Source organism: Schistocerca gregaria, chromosome 5 (assembly GCF_023897955.1).
Source record: "Schistocerca gregaria isolate iqSchGreg1 chromosome 5, iqSchGreg1.2, whole genome shotgun sequence".
NCBI lineage: Eukaryota > Metazoa > Arthropoda > Insecta > Orthoptera > Acrididae > Schistocerca > Schistocerca gregaria.
This window is the reverse complement of record NC_064924.1, coordinates 26,384,363-26,407,694: the sequence shown is the minus strand read 5'-3', so window position 1 is coordinate 26,407,694 and position 23,332 is coordinate 26,384,363. Positions and strand designations below refer to the sequence as shown.

At 41.4% G+C, this 23,332-nt stretch overlaps 1 protein-coding gene across 2 annotated transcripts in view; it reads right to left on the bottom strand.

Annotated features, from left to right (window-relative positions):
- The window catches only part of LOC126272266 (uncharacterized), a 379,755-nt gene that overhangs the window by 32,054 nt on the left and 324,369 nt on the right, over positions 1–23,332 (bottom strand). For both annotated transcript variants that reach the window (XM_049975005.1, XM_049975006.1), the window contains exon 11: positions 2,007–2,269. In XM_049975005.1, coding sequence (XP_049830962.1) covers positions 2,007–2,269 — 263 coding nt within the window. The remainder of the gene's footprint in view (positions 1–2,006; positions 2,270–23,332) is intronic.

The window sequence follows — 23,332 nt, the reverse complement described above, 5'->3', positions numbered from 1 at the left end:
AGGCTCTCCTGGAAGACGTAGTTTCACTGAGCCTCGGGTATGCTGTTCCAACGCCCACACAGCATGGCAAAATTTCATAGGCACTAAATGGAAAAGTATTGCAACGCTAAGAAGAGTTAAAGTGCCAATACGTCAAGAGCCATAGCTGTAGTTGTATGTGTGCTCTGTGCCTCACCATCTCGCCGCCCGCCAACTGCCGCAATCGATACAAGCAGGTTGAAATTTTTAGTACTGTATTCAAATGGACCATAGAGTGAACTGTTCAATAATAACCTAAATTTACCAGAACTTTCCCATCATTTAATTATCCTCACAACTAACCTAGACAGGGTCTTTTCCAAATGTTGTGCAATCCGAGTGTCCCGAAATGAAAAATTAAATTTTGTGTTAATAATAATTACTTGCAGACCTAGCTATGTTAGAATGGTGTTTAAAGAACTGTTTTGTTAATGAACCAGTAAATGAATAACGAAGGTCTAACGAAGTTGAAAGATAACTTTAATATTGATATACTAATGAAGTTTAATTATTTTGAGACAGATATAAAGGTATTTAAATGAGACGTAAATAAGATAAAAAGAGTAGTAACTCATATACTGGAAATCTTGAATGCATGATAACTTCAGTAATCAATTTTTTTAATATAGTGATCATAACAGTTTCAGGGTCGCGCCCCCCCCCCCCCCCCCCTTTTTATTCATTTGAATTCTGAAGTGTTCCACATTGATTTGACCAGCAAAAGTTAAAGTCACTATACAAGTCAAAATTTATCAGTGTTTTATCTTTATCAAAATTGACATTTTGTTTTTGTCACGAAAGTGCTATTGTTAGGGTAACCTATGCCCGATTTTAATCAGATTAATAGACAGTATAAAGTTTTGTAGTATACGTTATAGTGTAGTGTTATGTATTCATGGTTTTTCCATATCAGTACAGAATGTGAAACTATCAGTTCAATAGATTTTCTGGTTCTAAAATTCTACTATATTATGCAGTGTTACTACTTGTTATTTTACATGACTATACACCAACTTGTACAGGGAATAAACTCAGTTAATGCCTAGTTAGGCTGGCGGGCGTAATATTATTATCAAATTGGTAGTATCTTCAGTGTTGCTTTTGGTCCATCTTGACGTATAATTGCATTTCGAACTTACTTGATGGATCATTGTTATTACAGAGTGGGTGTAAGTCCGATTTGCCACCATTCAGGAACACGCGGTCGATATCTGTAAGAAAATCCTTTCTCATAAGGTGAACTCCGCTCAATTACCATAGCACAGGTTTTAACGAGAATTGTGTGCCCCATGCACACGTTACACTGTCAAGTGCAGGGCTAATTGTGAAAGTAGACATATAATTTGTAAACTAAGCTGCAACCACTATGCCACTTCTATGTGGACATGACCACTAACAAGCTGTCTCTCCACAAGAATGGCCACTGCCCAACTGTGGCCGAGAGATGGCTGGACCATGCTGCTGCTGAACATGTTGCCCAACACGACATGCTTCACTTTAATAACTGCTTCAGAGCCTACGTCATCTGTATTTTTCCTACAGACACGAGCTTTTCTGAACTGCGCATGTGGGAACTCTCCCTACAAGATGATCTTCATTCCCATACCACCCAGGTCTCAACATTTGCCAATCCCTGTCTTCCATGTACCTACCCCGCTGGCCGCTTCCACTCCACCCGTCCCACACACGCAAGCCCTGCGATACAGTAGTTTGTGGTCCTATGTTGCCTCCATATGTGTTACGCACATATGAGCTATGCTTGTGTGAACGTGTGTGTGTGTGTGTGTGTGTGTGTGTGTGTGTGTGTGTGTGTGTGTTTTCTATTTTGGAAGTAGAACGTTCGTTGAAAGCTTAAATATTTTAGCAGTGTTTTTCATAGTGCCTGTCTGGGACTCAACGCTTCCTCTGCATGGTCAGTAGTCATCTACCCTTTTGATAGTGTTGTTATTTCATCCTAGACTTTGCTTACAGCATGCCTTTTAGCGAACCTGTGCCCTAGACGTGTTCCTGATGCCCGACGTCAGTGATGGTGGTAACACCTTTGGTGGTGGTGGCAGTGGCGGTGGTGGTGGCGGCCCCTGGGACTGTGGTGGTGGTGGTGGTGGTGGTGGTGGTTGCAGCAATCTCTGTGCCCCTGGCAGTGGCAGTGCTGGTGCACAAGCTCCCAGTTCTGGCGGCTTCCTGCCGCCCCCTCCGGTGTCGTCATGAGAGAGGGTCTTGAGGAAAACAGCCCGTGACCGCCTTGACTTTTCTGTGTGCGAGAGAGTAAGTTCTATCTTAGGGCTATTACAGGTCAACTGATAGAAAATGTACATTTACCATATAAAAAAGCAGTTTTGTTACATAAGAAACCTCTTAATTGCTATACCAATGTGTAAGCACAAAGGCTTATGCACTCTGTTCAGCAAGAGAAGACTCAAAGAACAGCATTGTGGAAGCAGTATATAATGTATATTTATTTGCAGACTACCAGTTTCAGTTAAGTGATGGTCTCCGAGTCCTCAGATAATGCTACAAATGTTATTAAAACAAAGAGAGCTATATTCCAGGTACCTATGTTCCACCACAACCGGCTTTTTCCCTAAATGTACATTTTCCGGTGACATGGTTCACCAGCAGTCTATGCAACTAATTCTGAGAAAAAAATAATTACAAAGCCTCCTGGTAAACTCTCACAGGGAGATGTTCATTTCGGAAGAAGCCGTGGGCAGTGCAATGAATGTATCTTAAATACACTGGCAGTGGTTTCTATTAACATACACATTACTTAGCTGTAGAGCACAAAATGTACACGATTAACACAACATTGTGTTAAAGGAAGATTTTTTGGCCAGAAATACATAATTTTTTCAGTTGCAACACTTCTCACATATACATGTACATATCGTTGAGTGCATAAACTGATAGTCTACTGCAGTATTCAAAAGAATCTGGGGAAGATACAGTCCTTGGTTGAAATGACAACTTTTGGCAGTTCTGGGATTCTGTTCTTTAAATGAGGGGAAACTGTGAGGTTCTGTCTGTATCTGCATAAAAAGGAAGTGTGTTACTGAATAAATAAGTAAAACTTGATATAAACTGAAAGATTCACTTTTTACTATCAAAAATAGCATTTCTGACTGATTTTAATAATCATTTCAATAATATGAATTTGTTTTTGCAAAGGAAAGGAATGCACTATTTCTGATACCTGTAGGTTTACAGATATTAATGGATTATGGTGTAAGTTTAGTTCACATTGTAACTATATCAGAAAAATTTTCATCATTTCTTGTGTTGTTGCGTATCTTTTCTGTGAATTGAAGCCAGAACATGTGGAAGTAAAATTTTCAAGACTTCCTTCAAATATTGATGAAGTCCCCATTGAGTTTCAGAGTCATTTTAAAGATCTTAAATGTCTATATCTGGATATCTTTAACTTTAACAATCCAATAAAAATTAGAAGTGATCTTCAAGAAGTAGTCTGCAGATTACAAATGATCTATTCAAGTTATCCAGAATGGAAGCAAGCAAGCATTAGATAAGGTTAGGTTAGATTATGTAGGCAGGCATTTCATTGTAGGATGTTTAGCAGCTCTCAAGGTTTTATTTCCTTGTCCTTTGCAGCAACTTTCACATGGGAGTACATCAAAATGGTGATAGGCTGAGAGATGGCATTATACATCATCCAGTAGAATGGAATTTATTGACACTAGTATGAGAGGTAACCGCAAAATTTTTTGAGAAATAAACAAGATAACAGTCAACTGTTGAAAAAATAAGGTACTTGGATAGATAAAAAAAATCTACTCGCCGAGTGGTGACAGAACACACACAAGTAAAAGATTGTAATTAGGTGAGCTTTTGGAGCCAGTGGCTCCTCCTTCAGGCAGAAGGGTTGAAGGGGAAGGAAGATGGTTGAAGGAGAGGGAAGAGGTATGAAGGAAAAGGACTGGACAGGCCTAGGAAAACAGGTAGATTTCGGGACCACAAATCAGAGGAGAATTACCGAAGCCACGGCTGCCTGACTCTCCTGCCTGCCTCTCCTCTCTCCCTAACTATCTCTCTCTGAGCGGTTTACAATACTATGCTACACAATAGAGAATCAAGAAAAGTGTCATTCTAGGTATTGCTGTTAGAATAGAGGGTTTCCATAAAGCCGAACTATAGTTTCAAGAAATCATAACAAGGAAACCATTAAGAGACAGACTACCATAGTTCACTGTAAGATGTTTAGCAGCTCTCAAGATTTTTTCCTTGTCTTTTGCAGCAAAATTGATACAAGAGTGCATCAAAATGCTGATAGACCTAGAGAAGGCACAATACGTCTCCCCATACTGCAGAATTTATCGACACTAGTATGGGAAGTAACCGTAGGAAAAAAGTGTAATGCAGTGGTGAACAAATTTTAGAGATATATCAATTAAAACAATCAATCGTTGACAACATAAAAAAACCTACTCGCCAAGTGATGGCAGAACACACACCCACGTAAAAGATTATAATTAGGTGAGCTTTTAGAGCCAGTGGCTCCTCCTTCAGGCAGCAGGTTGAAGGAGAAGGAAGAGGATTGAAGGGGAAGGAAGAGGAAACAAAGGAGAAGGACTGGAGAGGTCTAGGGAAAGGGGTAGATTTTGGGAAAGTCACCCAGAACCGTATTCAGTGGAGAATTACCAGACGGGATGAGAAGGAAAGAATGATTTTTGCATCTTTTACCTGTGTGTGTTTTTACTTTGTTTAGTGTCAATTGCCACGTTTTGCACCATACAGAAATTCTCTCTAGGTTATTTTGTAATTGGAATTGATCATCTGATGATTTTACTAGATGGTAAATTACAGGATCATCTGCAAACAGCTTAAGGGGGCTGCTCAGATTATCACCTATATCATTTATGTAAATCAGGAACAGGCAGAGGGCCTATGACACTACCTTGCGGAACGCCAGATATCCCTTCTGTTCTATTCGATTATTTACCGTCCATCACTACGAAATGTGACATCTCTGAGAGGAAATCACAAATCCAGTCACACAACTGAGATGATACTCCATACGCACACAATTTGATTGTCACTTGTGAGGAATGGTATGAGAAACCTTCTGGAAATCTAGGAATATGGAATCAATCTGAGATCCCTTGTTGACAGTACTTATTACTTCATGGGAAGTTGCACAAGAATGATACCTTCTGAATCCGTGTTGGTTATGTATCAATAAGTCATTTTCTTCATGGTGATTCATAATGTTAGAATACAGTATATGCTCCAAAATCCTACTGAAAATTGAGGTCAGTGATATGGGTCTGTAATTCGATCGGTTACTCCTATTTCCTTTCTTGAATATTGGTGTGACCCGTGCTACTTTCCAGTCTTTAGGAACAGACATTTCGCCAAGTGAGCGGTTTCATATGATTGCTAAGAAAGGCATTATTGTGTCTGCATACTCTGAAAGGAACCTGATTGGTATACCATCTGGACCGGAAGACTTGCATTTCTTAAGAGATTTGAGTTGTTTCGCAACACCTAAGACATCTACTTTTATGTCACTCACACTAACAGCTGTTATGGTTTCGAATTCTGGAAAATTTACTTCATCTTCTTTCTTGAGGGAATTATGGGAAACTGTACTTAGGAACTCCTCTTTAGTGACACCATCATCAGTAATATTTCCATCGCTATTGCACAGTGATGGTATTGACCTCCTTTTTTTTTTGCCATTGATGTACTTTATTTTCAACCAGAATCTGTTTGGGTTTTCTGCCATATTTTGAGACAATGTTTCATCGTGGAAACTACTAAAAGCATCTCACATTGACGTCCGCACTAAATTTTGAGCTTCTATGAAACTTAGCCAGTCTTGAGGATTTTGCGTTCTTCCGAATTTGGGGTGCTTTTTTCGTTGCTTCTGCAACAGTGTTCTGACGTGTTTTGTGACCCTGGTAGACCAGTCCTGTCTCTTATTAACTTATGCGGCATGAATCTATTTATTGATGTCTATTTTGTATCTTTGAATTTGAGCAATATCTGGTCTACATTTACATAATTAGCTTGGAAGGAATGGAGACTCTCTCTTAGGAAGGCATCAAGCGAATTTTTATCTGCTGTTTTAAATAGATATATTTTGCATTTGTTTTCAGTGGTTTTGGTTGATGTGGTTTTGAGCCTCGCTACAATGACCTTGTGTTCACTAATCCCTTTATCTGACTTGATGCTCTCTATTAGATCAGGATTATTTGTGGCTAAGAGGTCAAGTTTGTTTTGACAACCATTTACAATTCGTCTGGGCTCATGAAGTAATTGTTCAAAGTAATTCTCAGAGAAAGCATTTTGTACAATTTCGGAAGATGTTTTCTGTCTACCACCGGCTTTGAACATGTATTTTCGCCAACAAATCGAGGGTAGAAGTCTCCACCAATTATAACTGCATGAGTTGGGTACTTATTTGCAATGAAATTCAAGTTATCTTTGAACCGTTCAGCTATTAAACCGTGTGAGTCGGGGTCAGTAGAAGGAGCAAATTATTATTTTGGTACGGCTGAGTATAACCTCTACCCATAGTAGTTCACAGGAACTATCTATTTCAACTTCATTACAAGATAAACTACTACCAACAGACACAAACACACCACCACCTACTTTATTCAATCTACCCTTTCTGAACACGGTTTGCACCTCTGTAAAAAAAAATTTGGTAGAATTTATCCCCGGGTTTAGCCACCGTTCTGTTCCTATAACGATTTCAGCTTCAATGCTTTCTATCAATGCTTGAAGCTCTGGTACTTTTCCAACACAGCTACGATAATTTACAACTACAACACAGACTGTTGCTCGGTCGATTCTTGTCATTTCTTTGCCCTGTAACCTTTGAGACTGGAGCCCTTTTCTATCTTTCTTGAGACTGTCTAACCTACAAAACTGCCCAGTACACGCCACACAGCCCCTGCTACCCGTACAGCTGTTTCCTGTGTTTAGTGGACACCTGATCTATTTAGCAGAACATGAAACCCCACCACCCTATGGTGCTAGTCAATGAATCTGCAGCCTACACGGTTGCAGAACCGTCTGAGCCTCTGATTCAGACCCTCCACTTGCCTCTGTACCAAAGGACCGCAATCGGTCCTGTTGACAATGCTGCAGATGGTGAGCTCTGCCTTCATCTCGCTAGCAAGACTGGCAGTCTTCACCAACTCAGATAGCCACCAGAAACCAGAGAGAATCTCTTCCAATCCATAGCGACACACGTCATTAGCGCCGACATGAGGCACCATCTGCAGTTGGCTGCACACTGCACCCTTCATGGCATCCGAAAGGACCCTTTCAACATCTTCCATGACTCCCCCTGGTATGCATACGGAGTGGACATTGGCTTTCTTCCCGTCCTTAGCTGCCATATCCCTAATGGGATCCATCACCTGCCTAACATTGGAGCTCCCAATGGAAAGCAATCTCACCATCTGCACTTGTCCAGTCCTCTCAGGAAGACCGGCCATTGCCGCAACAGGCAAGGCCGTCCTTGATGGCTCAGAAGTACGTTAGGTACAGGATTTTGGCTCTGCAAACACACAGGACACATGTGGGCTCAACCCTGGTAGCCACAAGTGCACTGTCTGGTGAAGTGTAATGCACAACAGGGTGACAGACCCATTTTTCTCCACAGAGAAAATAGGTAATGGAAAATGTTTGCCTGAACAACCTTCGACAGTTTCTGCCACAGCAAAGCTAAGAGAAGCCATTCAACATCTTTAACCACAATAGTTCACGACCATTTTGAAGTTTGAATGTGAGAGATGTGTCGAAAGACACGTTTCCCGTGTCAGGGTCATGATCGTCCCACGGCACACAGCCACTGTTCTACGAATGTCATGCCACTAAAATCCTTCTTTGGAATTATACTGAGGATTGTGTGTACCTGTTGTTGTTGTTGTTGTTGTTGTGGTCTTCAGTCCTGAGACTGGTTTGATGCAGCTCTCCATGCTACCCTATCCTGTGCAAGATTCTTCAATTTCCAGTACCTACTGCAACCTACATCCTTCTGAATCTGCTTAGTGTATTCATCTACAGGTCTCCCTCTATGATTTTTACCCTCCACGCTGCCCTCCAGTACTAAATTGGTGATTCCTTGATACCTCAGAACATGTCCTACCAACTGATCCCTTCTTCTAGTCAAGTTGTGCCACAAACTTCTCTTCTCCCCAATCCTATTCAATACTTCCTCATTAGTTATGTGATCTACCAATCACACTCCATACAAATACTTTCAGAAAAGACTTCCTGACACTTAAATCTATACTCAATGTTAACAAATTTCTCTTCTTCAGAAATGCTTTCCTTGCCATTACCAGTCTACATTTTATATCCTCTCTACTTTGACCATCATCAGTTATTTTGCTCCCCAAACAGCAAAACTCCTTTACTACTTTAAGTTCAACTGCTCTTCTAAGTCCTTTGCTGTCTCTGACAGAATTACAATGTCATCGGCGAACCTCAAAGTTTTTATTTCTTCTCCATGGATTTTAATACCTGCTGTGAATTTTTCTTTTGTTTCCTTCACTGCTTTCTCAATGTACAGATTGAATAACATCAGGGAGAGGCTACACCCCTGTCTCACTCCCTTCCCAACCACTGCTTCCCTTTCATATCCCTCAACTCTTATAACTGCTATCTGGTTTCTGTACAAATTGTAAATAGTCTTTTGCTCCCAGTATTTTACCCCTGCTACCTTCAGAATTTGAAAGAGAGTATTCCATCCAACATTGTCAAAAGCTCTCTCTAAGTTTACAAATGCTAGAGACGTAGGATTGCCTTTCCTTAATCTAGCTTTTAAGATAAGCTGTAGAGTCTATGTTGCCTTACGTGTTCCAACATTTCTACGAAATCCAAACTGATCTTCCCCGAGGTCGGCTTCTACCAGTTTTTGCATTCGTCTGTATAGAATTCGTGTTAGTATTTTGCAGTTGTGACTTATTAAACCGATAGTTTGGTAATTTTCACACCTGTCAACACCTGCTTTCTTTGGGATTGGAATTATTATATTCTTCTTGAAGTCTGCGGGAATTTCACCCTTCTAATACATCTTGCTCACAAGATGGTAGAGTTTTGTCAGGACTATATCTCCCAAGGCTATCAGTAGTTCTAATGGAATGTTGTCTACTCCCGGGGACTATGTCTCCCAAGGCTGTCAGTAGTTCTAATGGAATATTGTCTACTCCCGGGGACTATCTCTCCCAAGGCTGTCAGTAGTTCTAATGGAATGTTGTCTACTCCCGGGGCCTTGTTTCGGCTCAGGTCTTTCAGTGCTCTGGCAAACTCTTCACGCAGTATCATATCTCCCATTTCACCTTCATCTACATCCTCTTCCATTTCCATAATATTGTCCTCAAGAACATCACCCCTGTATAGAACCTGTATGTACTCCTTTCACCTTTCTGCTTTCCCTTCTTTGCTTAGCACTGGGTTTCCATTTGAGCTCTTGATATTCATACAAGTGGTTCTCCTTTCTCCAAACGTCTCTTTAATTTTCCTGTGGGCAGTATCTATCTTACCCCTAGTGAGATAAGTCTCTACATCCATACATTTGTCCTCTAGCCATCCCTGCTTAGCCATTTTGCACTTCCTGTCAATCTCATTTTTGAGACGTTTGTATTCCTTTTTGCCTGCTTCACTTGTTGCATTTTTGTATTTTCTCCTTTTGTCAATTAAATTCTGTATCTCTTTTGTTACCCAAGGGTTTCTACTAGCCCTCCTCTTTTTACCTACTTGATCCTCTGCTGCCTTCACTCTTTCATACCTCAAATCCACCCATTCTTCTTCTAATGTATTTCTTTCCAACATTCCTGTAAATTGTTCCCTTATGCTCTCCCTGAAACTCTGTACAACCTCTGGTTCTTTCAGTTTATCCAGGTCCCATCTCCTTAAATTCCCAGCTTTTTGCAGTTTCTTCAGTTTTAATCTACAGTTCATAACCAATAGATTGTGGTCAGAGTCCACATCTGCCCCTGGAAATGTCTTAAAATTTAAAACCTGGTTCCTAAATCTCTGTCTTACCATTATATAATCTATGTGAAACCTGTCAGTATCTCCAGGCTTCTTTTATGATTCTTGAATCAAGTGTTCACTATGATTAAGTTGTGCTCTCTGCAAAATTCTACCAGGCAGCTTCCTCTTTCATTTCTTAGCCTCAACCGATATTCACCTACTACGTTTCCTTCTCTCCCTTTTCCTACTACCGAATGCCAGTCACCCATGACTATTAAATTTTCGTCTCCCTTCACTATCTGAATAATTTCTTTTATTTCATCATACATTTCTTCAATTTCTTCATCATCAGCAGGGCTAGTTGGCATATAAACTTGTACTACTGTAGTAGGCATGGACTTCATGTCTATCTTGGCCACAATAATGCATTCACTATGCTGTTTGTAGTAGCTAACCCGCACTCGTATTTTTTTATTCATTATTCATTGATTTTGTATTTATAACCCTGTAGTCGCTTGAGCAAAAGTCTTGTTCCTTCTGCCAGCAAACATCACTAATTCCCACTGTATCTAACTTTGACCTATCCATTTCCTTTTTTAAATTTTCTAACTGACCTGCCCGATTAAGGGGTCTGACATTCCATGTTCTGATCTGTAGAACACCAGTTGTCTTTCTCCTGATAACGACTTCCTCTTGAGTAGTCCCCGCCCAGAGATCGGAATGGGGGACTATTTTACCTCCGGAATATTTTACCTAAGAGGATGCCATCATCATTTAACCATACAGTAAAGCCTCATACCCTCAGTAAAAATTACGGCTGTAGTTTCCCCTTGCTTTCAGCCGTTCGCAGTAGCAGCACAGCAAGGCCGTTTTGGTTAGTGTTACAAGGCCCGATCAGTCAATCATCTAGGCTGTTGCCCCTGCAACTACTCAAAAGGCTGCTGCCCCTCTTCAGGAATCACACATTTGTCTGGCCTCTCAACAGATACCCCTCCATTGTGGTTGCACCTACGATACGACTATCTATATCACTTAGGCCTCCCCACCAATGGTAAGGTCCATGGTTAACACTGCTAGCCTCCGTGCACAAACCGATGAAGCAATCAGAACTTTTGACCCTGCAATGATGACCTGTACACTGGCAGAACTCTAGAATCACCTCAATGTTCTATGACCTAGGAATTGGGTACAAATTACACAATGAAATGCAGGTATAACAGAAGAAATTTTGAGAGATGCTTAACTTGTTACAACAAACCATAATACTTCATTTCTAATAGTTTCCCAGTTATGAGTTTTTAAAATGATACTTGTAATTTACAGATAGCCTGTATACAGTAATAGCATGCATGAAAATGTTTTTTACTGCATTTGCCAGACTATATTCCATGTCAGAAAATTACAGTTATGCTGAAATTTGCCTTCCAGTGATTTATTCCTCTGTAACACTGAGGGTATGCAGCTTTACTGTATGATTAAATGATGATGGCATCCTCTTGGGTAAAATATTCCAGAGGTAAAATAGTCCCCCATTCGGATCTCCGGGCGGGGACTACTCAAGAGGACGTCGTTATCACGAGAAAGAAAACTGGCGTTCTACGGATCGGAGCGTGGAATGTCAGATCCCTTAATCAGGCAAGTAGGTTAGAAAATTTAGAAAGGGAAATGGATAGGTTAAAGTCAGATATAGTGGGAATTAGTGAAGTTCGGTAGCACGAGGAACAAGACTTTAGGTCAGGTGAATACAGGGTTATAAATACAAAATCAAATAGGGGTAATGCAGGAGTAGGTTTAATAATGAGGAAAAAAGTAGGAGTGCGGATAAGCTACTACAAACAACATAGTGAACACATTATTGTGGCCAAGATAGACACGAAGCCCAAGCCTACTACAGTAGTACAAGTTTATATGCCAGCTAGCTCTGCAAATGATGGAAGAAATTGATGAAATGTAAGATGAGAGAAAAGAAATGATAGTGAAGGGAGACAAAAATTTAATAGTCATGGGTGACTGGAATTCGACAATAGGAAAAGGAAGAGAGGAAGAAGCCTGGACAGGTTTCAGATAGATTATATAATGGTAAGATGGAGCTTTAGGAACCAGGTTTTAAATTGTAAGACATTTCCAGGGGCAGATGTGGACTCTGACCACAATCTATTGGTTATGAACTGTAGATTAAAACTGAAGAAACTGCAAAAAGGTGGGAATTTAAGTAGATGGAACCTGGATAAACTGAAAGAACCAGTGGTTGTACAGAGTTTCAGGGAGAGCATAAGGGAACAATTGACAGGAATGGGGGAAAGAAATACATTAGAAGAAGAATGGGTAGATTTGAGGTATGAAATAGTGAAGGCAGCAGAGGATCAAGTAGGTAAAAAGAGGAGGACTAGTAGAAATCCTTGGGTAACAAAAGAGATACAGAATCTAATTGACAAAAGGAGAAAATACAAAAATGCAACAAGTGAAGCAGGCAAAAAGGAATACAAACGTCTCAAAAATGAGATTGACAGGAAGTGCAAAATGGCTAAGCAGGGATGGCTGGAGGACAAATGTAATGATGTATAAGCTTATCTCACTAGGGGTAAGATAGATACTGCCTACAGGAAAATTAAAGAGACCTTTAGCGAAAAGAGAACCACTTGCATGAATATCAAGAGCTCAGATGGGAACCCAGTTCTAAGCAAAGAAGGGAAAGCAGAAAGGTGGAAGGAGTACATAGAGGGTCTATACAGGGGTGATGTTCTTGAGGACAATATTATGGAAATGGAAGAGGATGTAGATGAAGGTGAAATGGGAGATATGATACTGCGTGAAGAGTTTGCCAGAGCACTTAAAGACCTGAGCCGAAACAAGGCCTCGGGAGTAGACAACATTCCATTAGAACTACTGACAGCCTTGGGAGAGCTAGTCCTGACAAAACTCTACCACCTGGTGAGCAAGATGTATAAGACAGGTTAAATTCCCTCAGACTTCAAGAAGAATATAATAATATAATAATTCCAATCCCAAAGAAAGCAGGTGTTGACAGGTGTGAAAATTACCGAACTATCAGTTTAATAAGTCACAACTGCAAAATACTAACACGAATTCTTTACAGACGAATGGAAAAACTGGTAGAAGCCGACCTTGGGGAAGATCAGTTTGGATTCGGTAGAAATGTTGGAACACGTGAGGCAATACTGACCCTACGACTTATCTTAGAAGAAAGATTAAGGAAAGGCAAACCTACATCTCTAGCATTTGTAAACTTAGAGAAAGCTTTTGACAATGTTGACTGGAATACTGGAGTGAGACAGGGTTGTAGCCTCTCCCCGATGCTGTTCAATCTGTATATTGAGCAAGCAGTAAAGGAAACAAAAGAAAAGTTCGAAGTAGGTATTAAAATCCATGGAGAAGAAATAAAAACATTGAGGTTCACCAATGACATTGTAATTCTGTCAGAGACGGCAAAGGACTTGGAAGAGCAGTTGAACGGAATGGACAGTGTCTTGAAAGGAGGATATAAGATGAACATTAACAAAAACAAAACGAGGATAATGGAATGTAGTCAAATTAAATCGGGTGATGCTGAGGAAATTAGATGAGGAAATGAGACACTTAAAGTAGTAAAGGAGTTTTGCTATTTGGGGAGCAAAATAACTGATGATGGTCAAAGTAGAGAGGATATAAAATGTAGACTGGCAATGGCAAGGAAAGCATTTCTGAAGAAGAGAAATTTGTTAACATCGAGTATCACAAACCAATTCCTAGAACGCCTCAAATCCATTCCCACTCCTCTCCCACCTGAAACCTTTCTTGTCACCATAGATGCTACATCCCTTTACACAAACATCCCACACACCCATGGTCTCTCTGCCCTTGAGCACTACCTCTCCCAACACCCACCCAAAGACCTTCCAAAAACCTCGTTCCTTATCACACTTACCAACTTCATCCTCACCCATAATTACTTCGCTTTTGAAGGCCAGACCTACAAACAAATCAGGGGAACTGCCATGGGAATCACGATGGCTCCGTCCTATGCCAACCTCTTCATGGGCCGCATGGAGGAGGCTTTCCTGAAGACCCAACAGCTGCTTCCCCTGGCCTGGTATAGGTTTATAGATGACATCTTTGTGGTCTGGACTCATGGTGAAGAAACACTCCTTAATTTCCTCCATAACCTCAACTCCTTTTCGAATCTGAATTTCACCTGGTCCTTCTCCAAAACCCAAGCCATCTTCCTGGATGTTGACCTTCATCTTGTTGAAGCTCACATCCACACTTCTGTCCATATCAAACCCACCAACAAACAACAGTACCTTTACTTTGATAGCTGCCATCAATTCCACATCAAACGCTCCCTTCCCTACAACCTAGGTATTCGTGGCAAACGTATCTGCTCCAGTGACGAATCCCTCAATGATTACACTAATAACCTGACCAGTGCTTTCCTCTCCCGCAACTATCCTGCAGACCTTGTCCACAAACAGATCTCCCGAGCAATACATTCCTCCCCGTCCAACAACAATATTCCTACCCTCAGACCACACAGAAGCATCCCCCTTGTCACCCAATATTATCCTGGCCTCGAATACATCAATAAATTACTCCGCCAGGGATATGACTTTCTCAAGTCAACCCCTGAAATGAGATCATCCCTTGACAAAATTCTCCCCACACCACCCAGAGTTGCCTTTCGTTGTCTCCCTAACCTCCGTACCATCCTTGTTAAACCCTACAATACTCCCAACTACCTTCTCTACCCAGCGGTTCCTACCCCTGCAACCGACCCCGCTGCAAAACCTGCCCCATGCATCCCCCCCACAACCACCTACTCCAGCCCCGCTCTCTCCTCCCTGATGAAGGAACATTTATTCCGAAAGCTAGGAACTTAAATTTTCGGTTGTTTTTTGTGTTTCTATTGGCTGTACTGAGCTGAGGTAAGTACTGGGGCCAGCCCCTCTATCTCTTTGTTAGTACTGATTAAGTGTCAGGAAGTCTTTTCTGAAAGTTTTTTTTTTTGGAGTGTTGCCATGTATGGAAGTGAAACATGGACAATACATAGTTGAGACAAGAAGAGAATAGAAGCTTTCGAAATGTGGTGCTACAGAAGAATGCTGAAGATTAGATGGGTAGATCACGTAACTAATGAGAAGGTATTGAATAGAACCAGGGAGAAGAGTTTGTGGCACAATTTGACTAGAAGAAGGGATCAGTTGGTAGGACATGTTCTGAGGGATCAAGGGATCACCAATTTTGTCCTGGAGGGCAGTGTGGAGGGTAGAAATTGTAGAGGTAGACCAAGAGATGAATACACAAAGCAGATTCAGAAGAATGTAGGCTGCAGTAGGTACTGGGAGATGATGAAGCTTGCACAAAATAGAGTAGCATGGAAAGCTGCATCAAACCACTCTCAGGACTGAAGACCACAACAACAACGACCCCAAAGACACACTTTCCTTCATTACTACTTGAAGGGCTGCTGTTTACTTGCCTTCTTTGTTAGTTCCAACCTCTCCCAAGAAGACGGATCTTTTAGCTCTCCTGCAGCCCTCCCTTGCTGCTTCCACCTTTGGCATATGCAATTCATAAACATTTTTATAAGTTTCCTGTTGTCCTTCATTTGCAATCTAGTTTACAATTTTTAAATTATCACATATTTGGTTAAGTGACCTCTTTTTTAATATGAGAAGTCTCCTCACATGTGTGTAATTTTCTTCTCTTCTCCACTCTCCTACCAAAAAACCACACCCCCTAAATACTGACAATATCAATATGAAGCAAAATAAAAATCATATCCCATATAAATTTTAATTTAAAACTCGGAATGCACAAATATGTAATGTACTGCTGACTTTTCACTATTTTTTACTGCCTACAGAATTATTTCAAATATGAAACGTCAAATCACAAGCCGCAACATTCCACATACTTCAGACGTGGGCCATACTACATTCGTGATGCCAATCAATTCATCACTACAGGTGGTCCCCTCTGATTGTGGGGCCTTTTTATTTTCATTTATTTATTTTTCTAATACACACAAGCCTAAACAGTATTAGCAGCTGGATAAAACCGTAAGGACCTCTGACGGACAAACACACTAAAGAGGTGGAATGAACAATTAGTACAACTGTCCCTTTTAAGGCACCACTCACTAAAAGCTTAACAGACAACAAGCAGCCACGGCTGAAAATTAAACCTCCTTCGTCACATCATTACGGCTATACTGTATCTGCTGAAACCTCAGTTAGCTCAGATGACACACACACACACATCGAAGCATAAGTGGTAAAACTCTGACACGGGGTTTCATTACAGCAAGTGCAAAGTGGTGTGAGGGTGCCACTTACCAGTTGACTGAGGACAGTACACAGTCTCACTAAAATTATGTTCTTTGGGGGGCAAGTGTATTTTGCCCAAAACATACAGAGGGGTGTAATTTCCTCCAGCTCATTCCCACGGGGAGACAACCCATGTTCGTGCCCAGGTGATACTACATACCTATATATATCTGTACCGAGATCGAATGAGGGGACAGTAATTATAAGACGTAAGTAGTAACGTTGTAGCAGTAGCACCTTCAGCCTCATTCCCTGAGACACCGACACCTCCGGGAACCAACAAAGACGACACACTGGCGTGAGCTTTGGTGTGTGAGTTGGAGGCGTTCCCGATGTTTAGTACTAAAGGGTAGTACCAAAGGGTGGTATGTAAGGCTGCCTACCGACTTTCAGAGGATCAAATTCGTGACTCTTCCATTACACCTCGAGTTCAGTTCTTGACTTCTCCAAAATGTGGTTGATACAGCAACAATAACATTTTTGTCATTGAACCTTAAATCAGTTGAAATTAAAACTGAATTGAATCATTCTTATATCCCTTAAAACACATGTCAATATGAATAATGTAACTATGTATGACTTGTAACAATATTATGAAAAGGAAAGTTGCTACTCACTATATTGCAGGGATGCTGAGTCGCAGATTGGCACAACAAAAAGACTGTTACAAATAAAGCTTTCAGCCCATAAGGCAATCATCAAAAATAGATGACACACACACACACACACACACACACACACAGTATATATATATATATATATATATATATATATATATATATATATATATATATATATATATATATGCAACTCACACAAACTCGACTGCAGTCTAAGGCAACTGTAGCCACACTGTGAGCAGCAGCACCAATGCATGATGGGAGTGGCGACTTGGTGGGGGTAAGGAGGAAGCTGGGGCAGGGAGGGGAAGGGATAGTAGTGTAGGGGTGGTGGACAGTGCAGTGCTGCTAGGGAGTGCGCAGGGACGAGGTGGAGACGGCAAGGCAGCTATGCGCAGTTGGGGGGTTAGACAGAGAACATGGAAGAGCTGGAGAGAGGGGATAGTGGAAAAGGAGTGAAGTAAAAGGACTGGGTGCAATGGTGCAATGAGGGCTGTATAGTGCTGGAATGGGAACAGGGAGGCTGCATGGGTGTGGACAATGATTAACAAAGGTTGAGGCCAGTAGGGTTACGGGAACATAGGATATATTGGAGGAAAAGTTCCCACCTGCGCAATTCAGAAAAGCTGGTGTTCGTGGGAAGGATCCATATGGCACAGGCTGTGAAGCAGTCATTGAAATGAAGTATGTTATGTTTGGCAGCGCACTCAGCAGCCATGTGGTCCACTTGTTTCTCTGCCACAGTCTGTCGATAGCCATTTGTGCGGACAGACAGCTTGTTGGTTGTCATGCCCATATAGAATGCAGCCCAGTGGTTGCAATTTAGCTTGTAGATCACGTGACTTGTTTCACAGGTAGCTCTGCATTTAATGGGATAGGTGATGTTTGTGATGGGACTAGAGTAGGTGCTGGTGGGATGATGTATGGGGCAGGTGTTGCATCTTGATCTATAACAGGTGTATGAGCCATGAGGTAAGAGGTTGGGAGCAGGGGTTGTGTAGGGATGAACGAGTATATTGTGTAGGTTCAGTGGATGGCGGTATACAACTGTGGGAGGGGTGGGAAGAATAGTGGGCACCACATTTCTCATTTCATGATGAGAGGTAGTTGAAGCCGTAGCAAAGAATGTAATTCAGTTGCTCCAGTTCCGAGTAGTACGAGTTACGAGGAGAATGCTCCTACATGGCCAGATGGTGGGAGTTTGGGAGACTGGAAAGATAAGGCATGGGAGATTTGTTTTTATACAATATTGGGAGGATAGCTACGTTCCGTGAAGGCTTCAGTGAGACCCTCTGTGTATTTCAAGAGGGACAACTCATTACTGCAGATGCAGTGACCACAGATGGCTAGGCTGTATGGAAGATACTTCTCGATATGGAACGGGTGGCAGATGTCAAAGTGAAGGTAGCTGGTGGTTAATAGGTTTGATGTCGACAGAGGTACAGATGTAGCCATCTTTCAGGCGGAGATCAACATCTAGAGAGGTGGCTTGTTGAATTGAGTAGGGCCAGGTCAACCAAATGGGGGAGAACTTGTTAAGGTTCTGGAGGAAGTGGATGAGTGTCCTCACACTCTTGATTCAGATCTCAAATATGTGATTAATTAATCAGAGCCAGGTGAGAGGTTTAGGATTCTGGGTATAAAGGAAGGATTTATCTTGATGACCCATGAATAGGTTGGCATAGGATGGTGCCATGTAGGTGCCCATAGCCGTACCTTGGACTTGTCTGTTGGTAATGCCTTCAAAGGAGAATTAATTGTGGATGAGGATATAGCTGGTCATGGTGACTAGGAAGGAAGTTGTCGATTTGGAATCCGTCGGCAGAAGATAGTGTTCAATGGCAATAAGGCCATGGGCATTAGGGATGTTAGTGTAAAGGGAGGAAGCATCAATAGTGGCGAGCAGGGTACTATATGGTAAAGAGACAGGGACAGGAACTGTGGACAGATAGTTAGTGGAGGAAATGGTTGGTATCTTTTATATAGGATGGAAAGTTCTGGGTAACAGGTTGAAGTTGTTGGTCTACAAGAGCAGAGATTCTCTCAGGGGGGGCACAGTAACTGGCCACAATGGCGCATCCTGGGTGGTTGGGTTTGTGGACTATAGGAAGCATGTAGAAGGTGGGAGAGGAGGGAATGGTAGGGGTAAGCAGAAAGATGGACTCTGGGGAAAGGCTCTGGGATGGGCCTAAAGGATTTGAGTAGTGCCTGGAGATCCTGCTGGATTTCTGGAATGGGGTCACTCTGGCAAGGTTTGTAGGTGGAATTATCTGACAGCTGGTGGAGTCCTCCTGTCAAGTAATCCTGGTGGTTCAAAACACAGGGGTGGAGCCGTTGTCTGCAAATAGGATTACGAGGTCAGGAGCAGTTCTTAGATGGTGGACTGCATTTCTTTCTGCAGATGTAAGGTGAGTTTGTATGTTGAGGGACATGGCGAATGATTGTGAGACAAGGTTCAAGGTTAAGAAATTCTGGAAAGTTAACAGGGGGTGGCTCTGGGTCAGTGGGGGTGGATCACAGTTGGATGGAGGAATGAACTGAGTTAGGCAGGGTTCAATATAGGTGTTTGGTTGGGTCTGATTGGTAGGGTTGGTGGCAAGCTTCGTTACTGTGTCATTAGATGTTTGATTCTCTTTCTGTATTAGTCTTTTGTTATATCCACATTTGTTGTTTATTAATACTGTTAATAATAGTAGTTACTTCCCTTGTAGAGTAAGTTTGCAATTATTGTAGTCAGGTTTTTAACATCTTCTTATTGTAGTAGCGGAACTTAGAAAAAGTAAAATTTTACCATGAGTGAGAAGTGTGGGCTTTGCCGTAGATTCGTGAGTAGTGGATTGCGGTGTGAGACTTGTTAGAAGTATTTTCACTGGGGGGGGAGGGGAATGCAGTGGGGAAGCCAGTGGGCATTCTGGTGAGATCCTCTCCTGGAAGTGCAGGTTATGTAGCAAGAGTAAGTTGATAGAGGAGCAGGAGCGTAAGATTTGTGCTCTTCAGGTGCAGTTGAAAAACGCACAGGAGGAGCTAGATAGGATGAGGAGGGAGAAGGGGGTTGGGAATGGGAGCTGGCTGTTGGCAAGAGATCTGCTAGGAGAAGAAGATTTTCAGGTAGTTTTACTATTGGTGTTTACAATAGATATGACCAACTGTCAGAGTCTAGTGGGGAGGAATCTCTAGTAGCTGTGGATGTAGGTAGTATGCAGCAGACCTTAGTAGTTGCAGTAACTAGAACAGTTGCAAAGTCGAAGAGGTAGAAGAAGGTACTGCTGTTAGGTAGTTTTCATGGCAGAGGTGTAGGCCAGCAGTTGCAGGAAGTGCTCGGGAGTGAGTACCAGGTCACCAGCATTGTGAAGCCTAATGCAGGATTGACTCAGGTGACTGTTAACATGGGGGGGGGGGTTATGTAGGGATTTTACTAAAGAGGATCAGGTAGTGATTGTGGGTGGGGCTGGTAATATTATTGATAGGGATGGGGAGCATGACATAGATGGTGACCTGGAAAAGATAGCCACTCAGACTGGCAACACGAATGTGCATTTCGTGGAACTGTTTCAACGTCACGATCGGAATCATCTTAATACAGCCGTCAAGCGTAATAACATGAGAGTTGGGGGTGCGCTGATGGCAGAAAGCATGGGTCACATTTCAGTGGCGTCGGTGGAGTCTATCAGCAGGATGGGTTTCACTAGACATGGCCTGCACCTCAACAGGTATGGGAAGGGGAGGTTGGCGAAGCTTATAGGTGACAGCATAGGTGGGGTTGGTGGGATCACTCATGGGAAAATTCCTGCAGTAGTGGGTGTTAGAGCTGCACCTTTTTTAGACTGAAGTCTGCTGATAGGTATTCTGCTTAAGGGAAGTCTCTCTAACAAAGGAACCACTTTTGACAAAGCTTAGGTATCCGAGTAATGAGGGAATTAGTATATTTCATCAAAATATACAAGGTATTAGAGATAAAGTTAGTGAATTGCTTATAGATGGTGACTCTGAAATTATTGGTGTATGTGAACACTTCTTAAATAAGGAGATAATTCAGAGGCTTCCTTTAGCAGGGTACAGGTTGGCTGGCAGCTTTTCGAGGAGCTCTTTGCAGTGTGGGGGAAAAGCCATGTATGTGAAAAACGGGATCCCATTTGAGTCAATTGATGTTTCAAAGTACTGCACTGAAAAGGTGTTTGAATGTTGTGCAGGTGTGGTTAAATTTAATGGAGCTAAACTTCTAACTGTTGTTATTTATAGATCCCCCGACTCCGATTTCACAACATTTTTGCTAAAGCTAGAGGACGTTGTTGGTTCACTTTATGGAAATACAAAAAGTTAGTTATATGTGGTGACTTCAATATTAATTGTATAAGTGATTGTGCAAGGAAGAGGATGCTGGTAGACCTCCTTAATTCATATAATCTTATGCAAACCGTATTCTTTCCAACGAGAGTGCAAGGGAACAGTAGAACAACCATAGACAACATTTTTGTTCATTCCTCATTACTTGAAGGGCATTCTGTTAGCAAAAGGGTGAATGGCCTTTCAGATCATGATGCACAAATTTTAACACTAAAAGATTTTTGTGCTGCAACACGTTTTAAATATAGTCATCAGCTGTTTAGGAAAGCTGATCCGGTTGCTGTAGAGACCTTTGTAAACCTTATCAAGGAACAAGAGTGGCAAGATGTTTATAGCGCTGATACAGTAGACGATAAATATAATGCTTTTCTCAAGACTTCCCTCATGCTCTTTGAAAGTTGCTTTCCATTAGAACATTCAAAACAGGGTACTAGCACGAACAGGAAGCCTGGTTGGCTGACTAGAGGTATAAGAATATCTTGTAGAACAAAGTGGCAATTATATCAAAACGTTAGAAACAGTAAAAATCTAAATGGGGCAGCCCATTACAAACAGTATTGTAAGGCGCTTAAAAATGTTATTTGGAAGGCAAAAAGTATGTGGTATGCAGATAGAATAGCTAAGTCTCACGATAAAATTAAAACCATAGGGTCAGTCATAAATGAAGTGGCTGGTCTGCAGAGACAGGTCGAGGATATAGAATCAGTGCGTAGTGGGAATGTCCATTTTACTGATAAGTCGCATATATGTACAGTATTTAATAATTACTTTCTGAATATACCGTATTTACTCGAATCTAAGCCGCACCTCAAAAATGACACTTGAAATCAAGGAAAAAAAATTTCCTGATTCTAAGCCGTACCTGAAATTTGAGACTCGAAATTCAAGGGTAGAGAAAAATTATAGGCCGCATCTCCAAATCGAAACAAAGTTGGTCCATTGTAATATGAGACACAATTTAGGTCGAATGAATGACAATATAGCTACAGTAGTTTGGTTCGAGTCGTAAGCTTAGTGCAGTTAAGGTTTACCAGGTAGCCATTGCTTTGCGTCAGGTGCTCCGTCCGTATTTATACGGGTACCCTTCCTTTTCTACGTGCTTTGTCTGGTTTGAATTGATTGCTTGTTTTTCTTTGATCTGATAAGCACAGTTTTCTCTGTTATAGGTGTTAACGTCACTCTAAGCTGAAAATGCATTACCGTACTGTGTCATGGATTGTTTGTCACATTCTGATAGTGCGTGTTTACGGACTGTCGCCGCTCGTGCCATGGCTTGCTTTTGTGCGTGCTACCGCTGTTTAAAAAAAAAAAGAGGAATTGTCTCATTAGCGAATCAATAGCAAGAGACTGCTATTTGTTGTTACTTACACTGCTGCTTTCTTTAATAATGATCAACAAGAACTAAATAATAGACTGCGTATGATAGAAGCTGTTCTGAACGAGAGTTTAGCGAAAATTTTTCTCCATTTGAAAATCTTTGCAGGCGCTAGTACATTACATTGTACACAGAAATTAGTCATTTTAGATTTAAAAATCTAGTCACTTGCCTTGCTTCATTTCTGACTGTATCACTATTAAGCATAAGAATAATACAAATATAAACATGACATGATATGTATATTCTTCCGTGTTTGTTGTTGTCTCACTCTAGTTTCATAGTTGATTAGGCAGACTGGATTTAAATGAGATAGCAGCAAACATGAAACAATACATGGCAAAATGTTTATATGCGTATTATTCTTATGGTGACGAGAATACTGCATATGATACACAATTTATAAAAGTTCCTATTAGCAACCATCTCTTCTCACAGATAGGAAAATATTCAGAACGTAGAGTTGGCCATATTGACAAACAGTCTTGCCAGTTGGATTTTCGTAGTACATTGAAATGCTGCTACATTCGAAGATGAACAATATGGAATTTGTATTTACGTCGTTGGATAATGCGTGAAAATGCAGTGGTTGCAACTTGGGGCAGAGAAAATAGCTCGTCTTCCACCTTTTTTTTTATTTATTAACTGACGCAGAGGTTTTGGTGCCAGTATTGATCTTTGTGCCTACAAAGCATGCC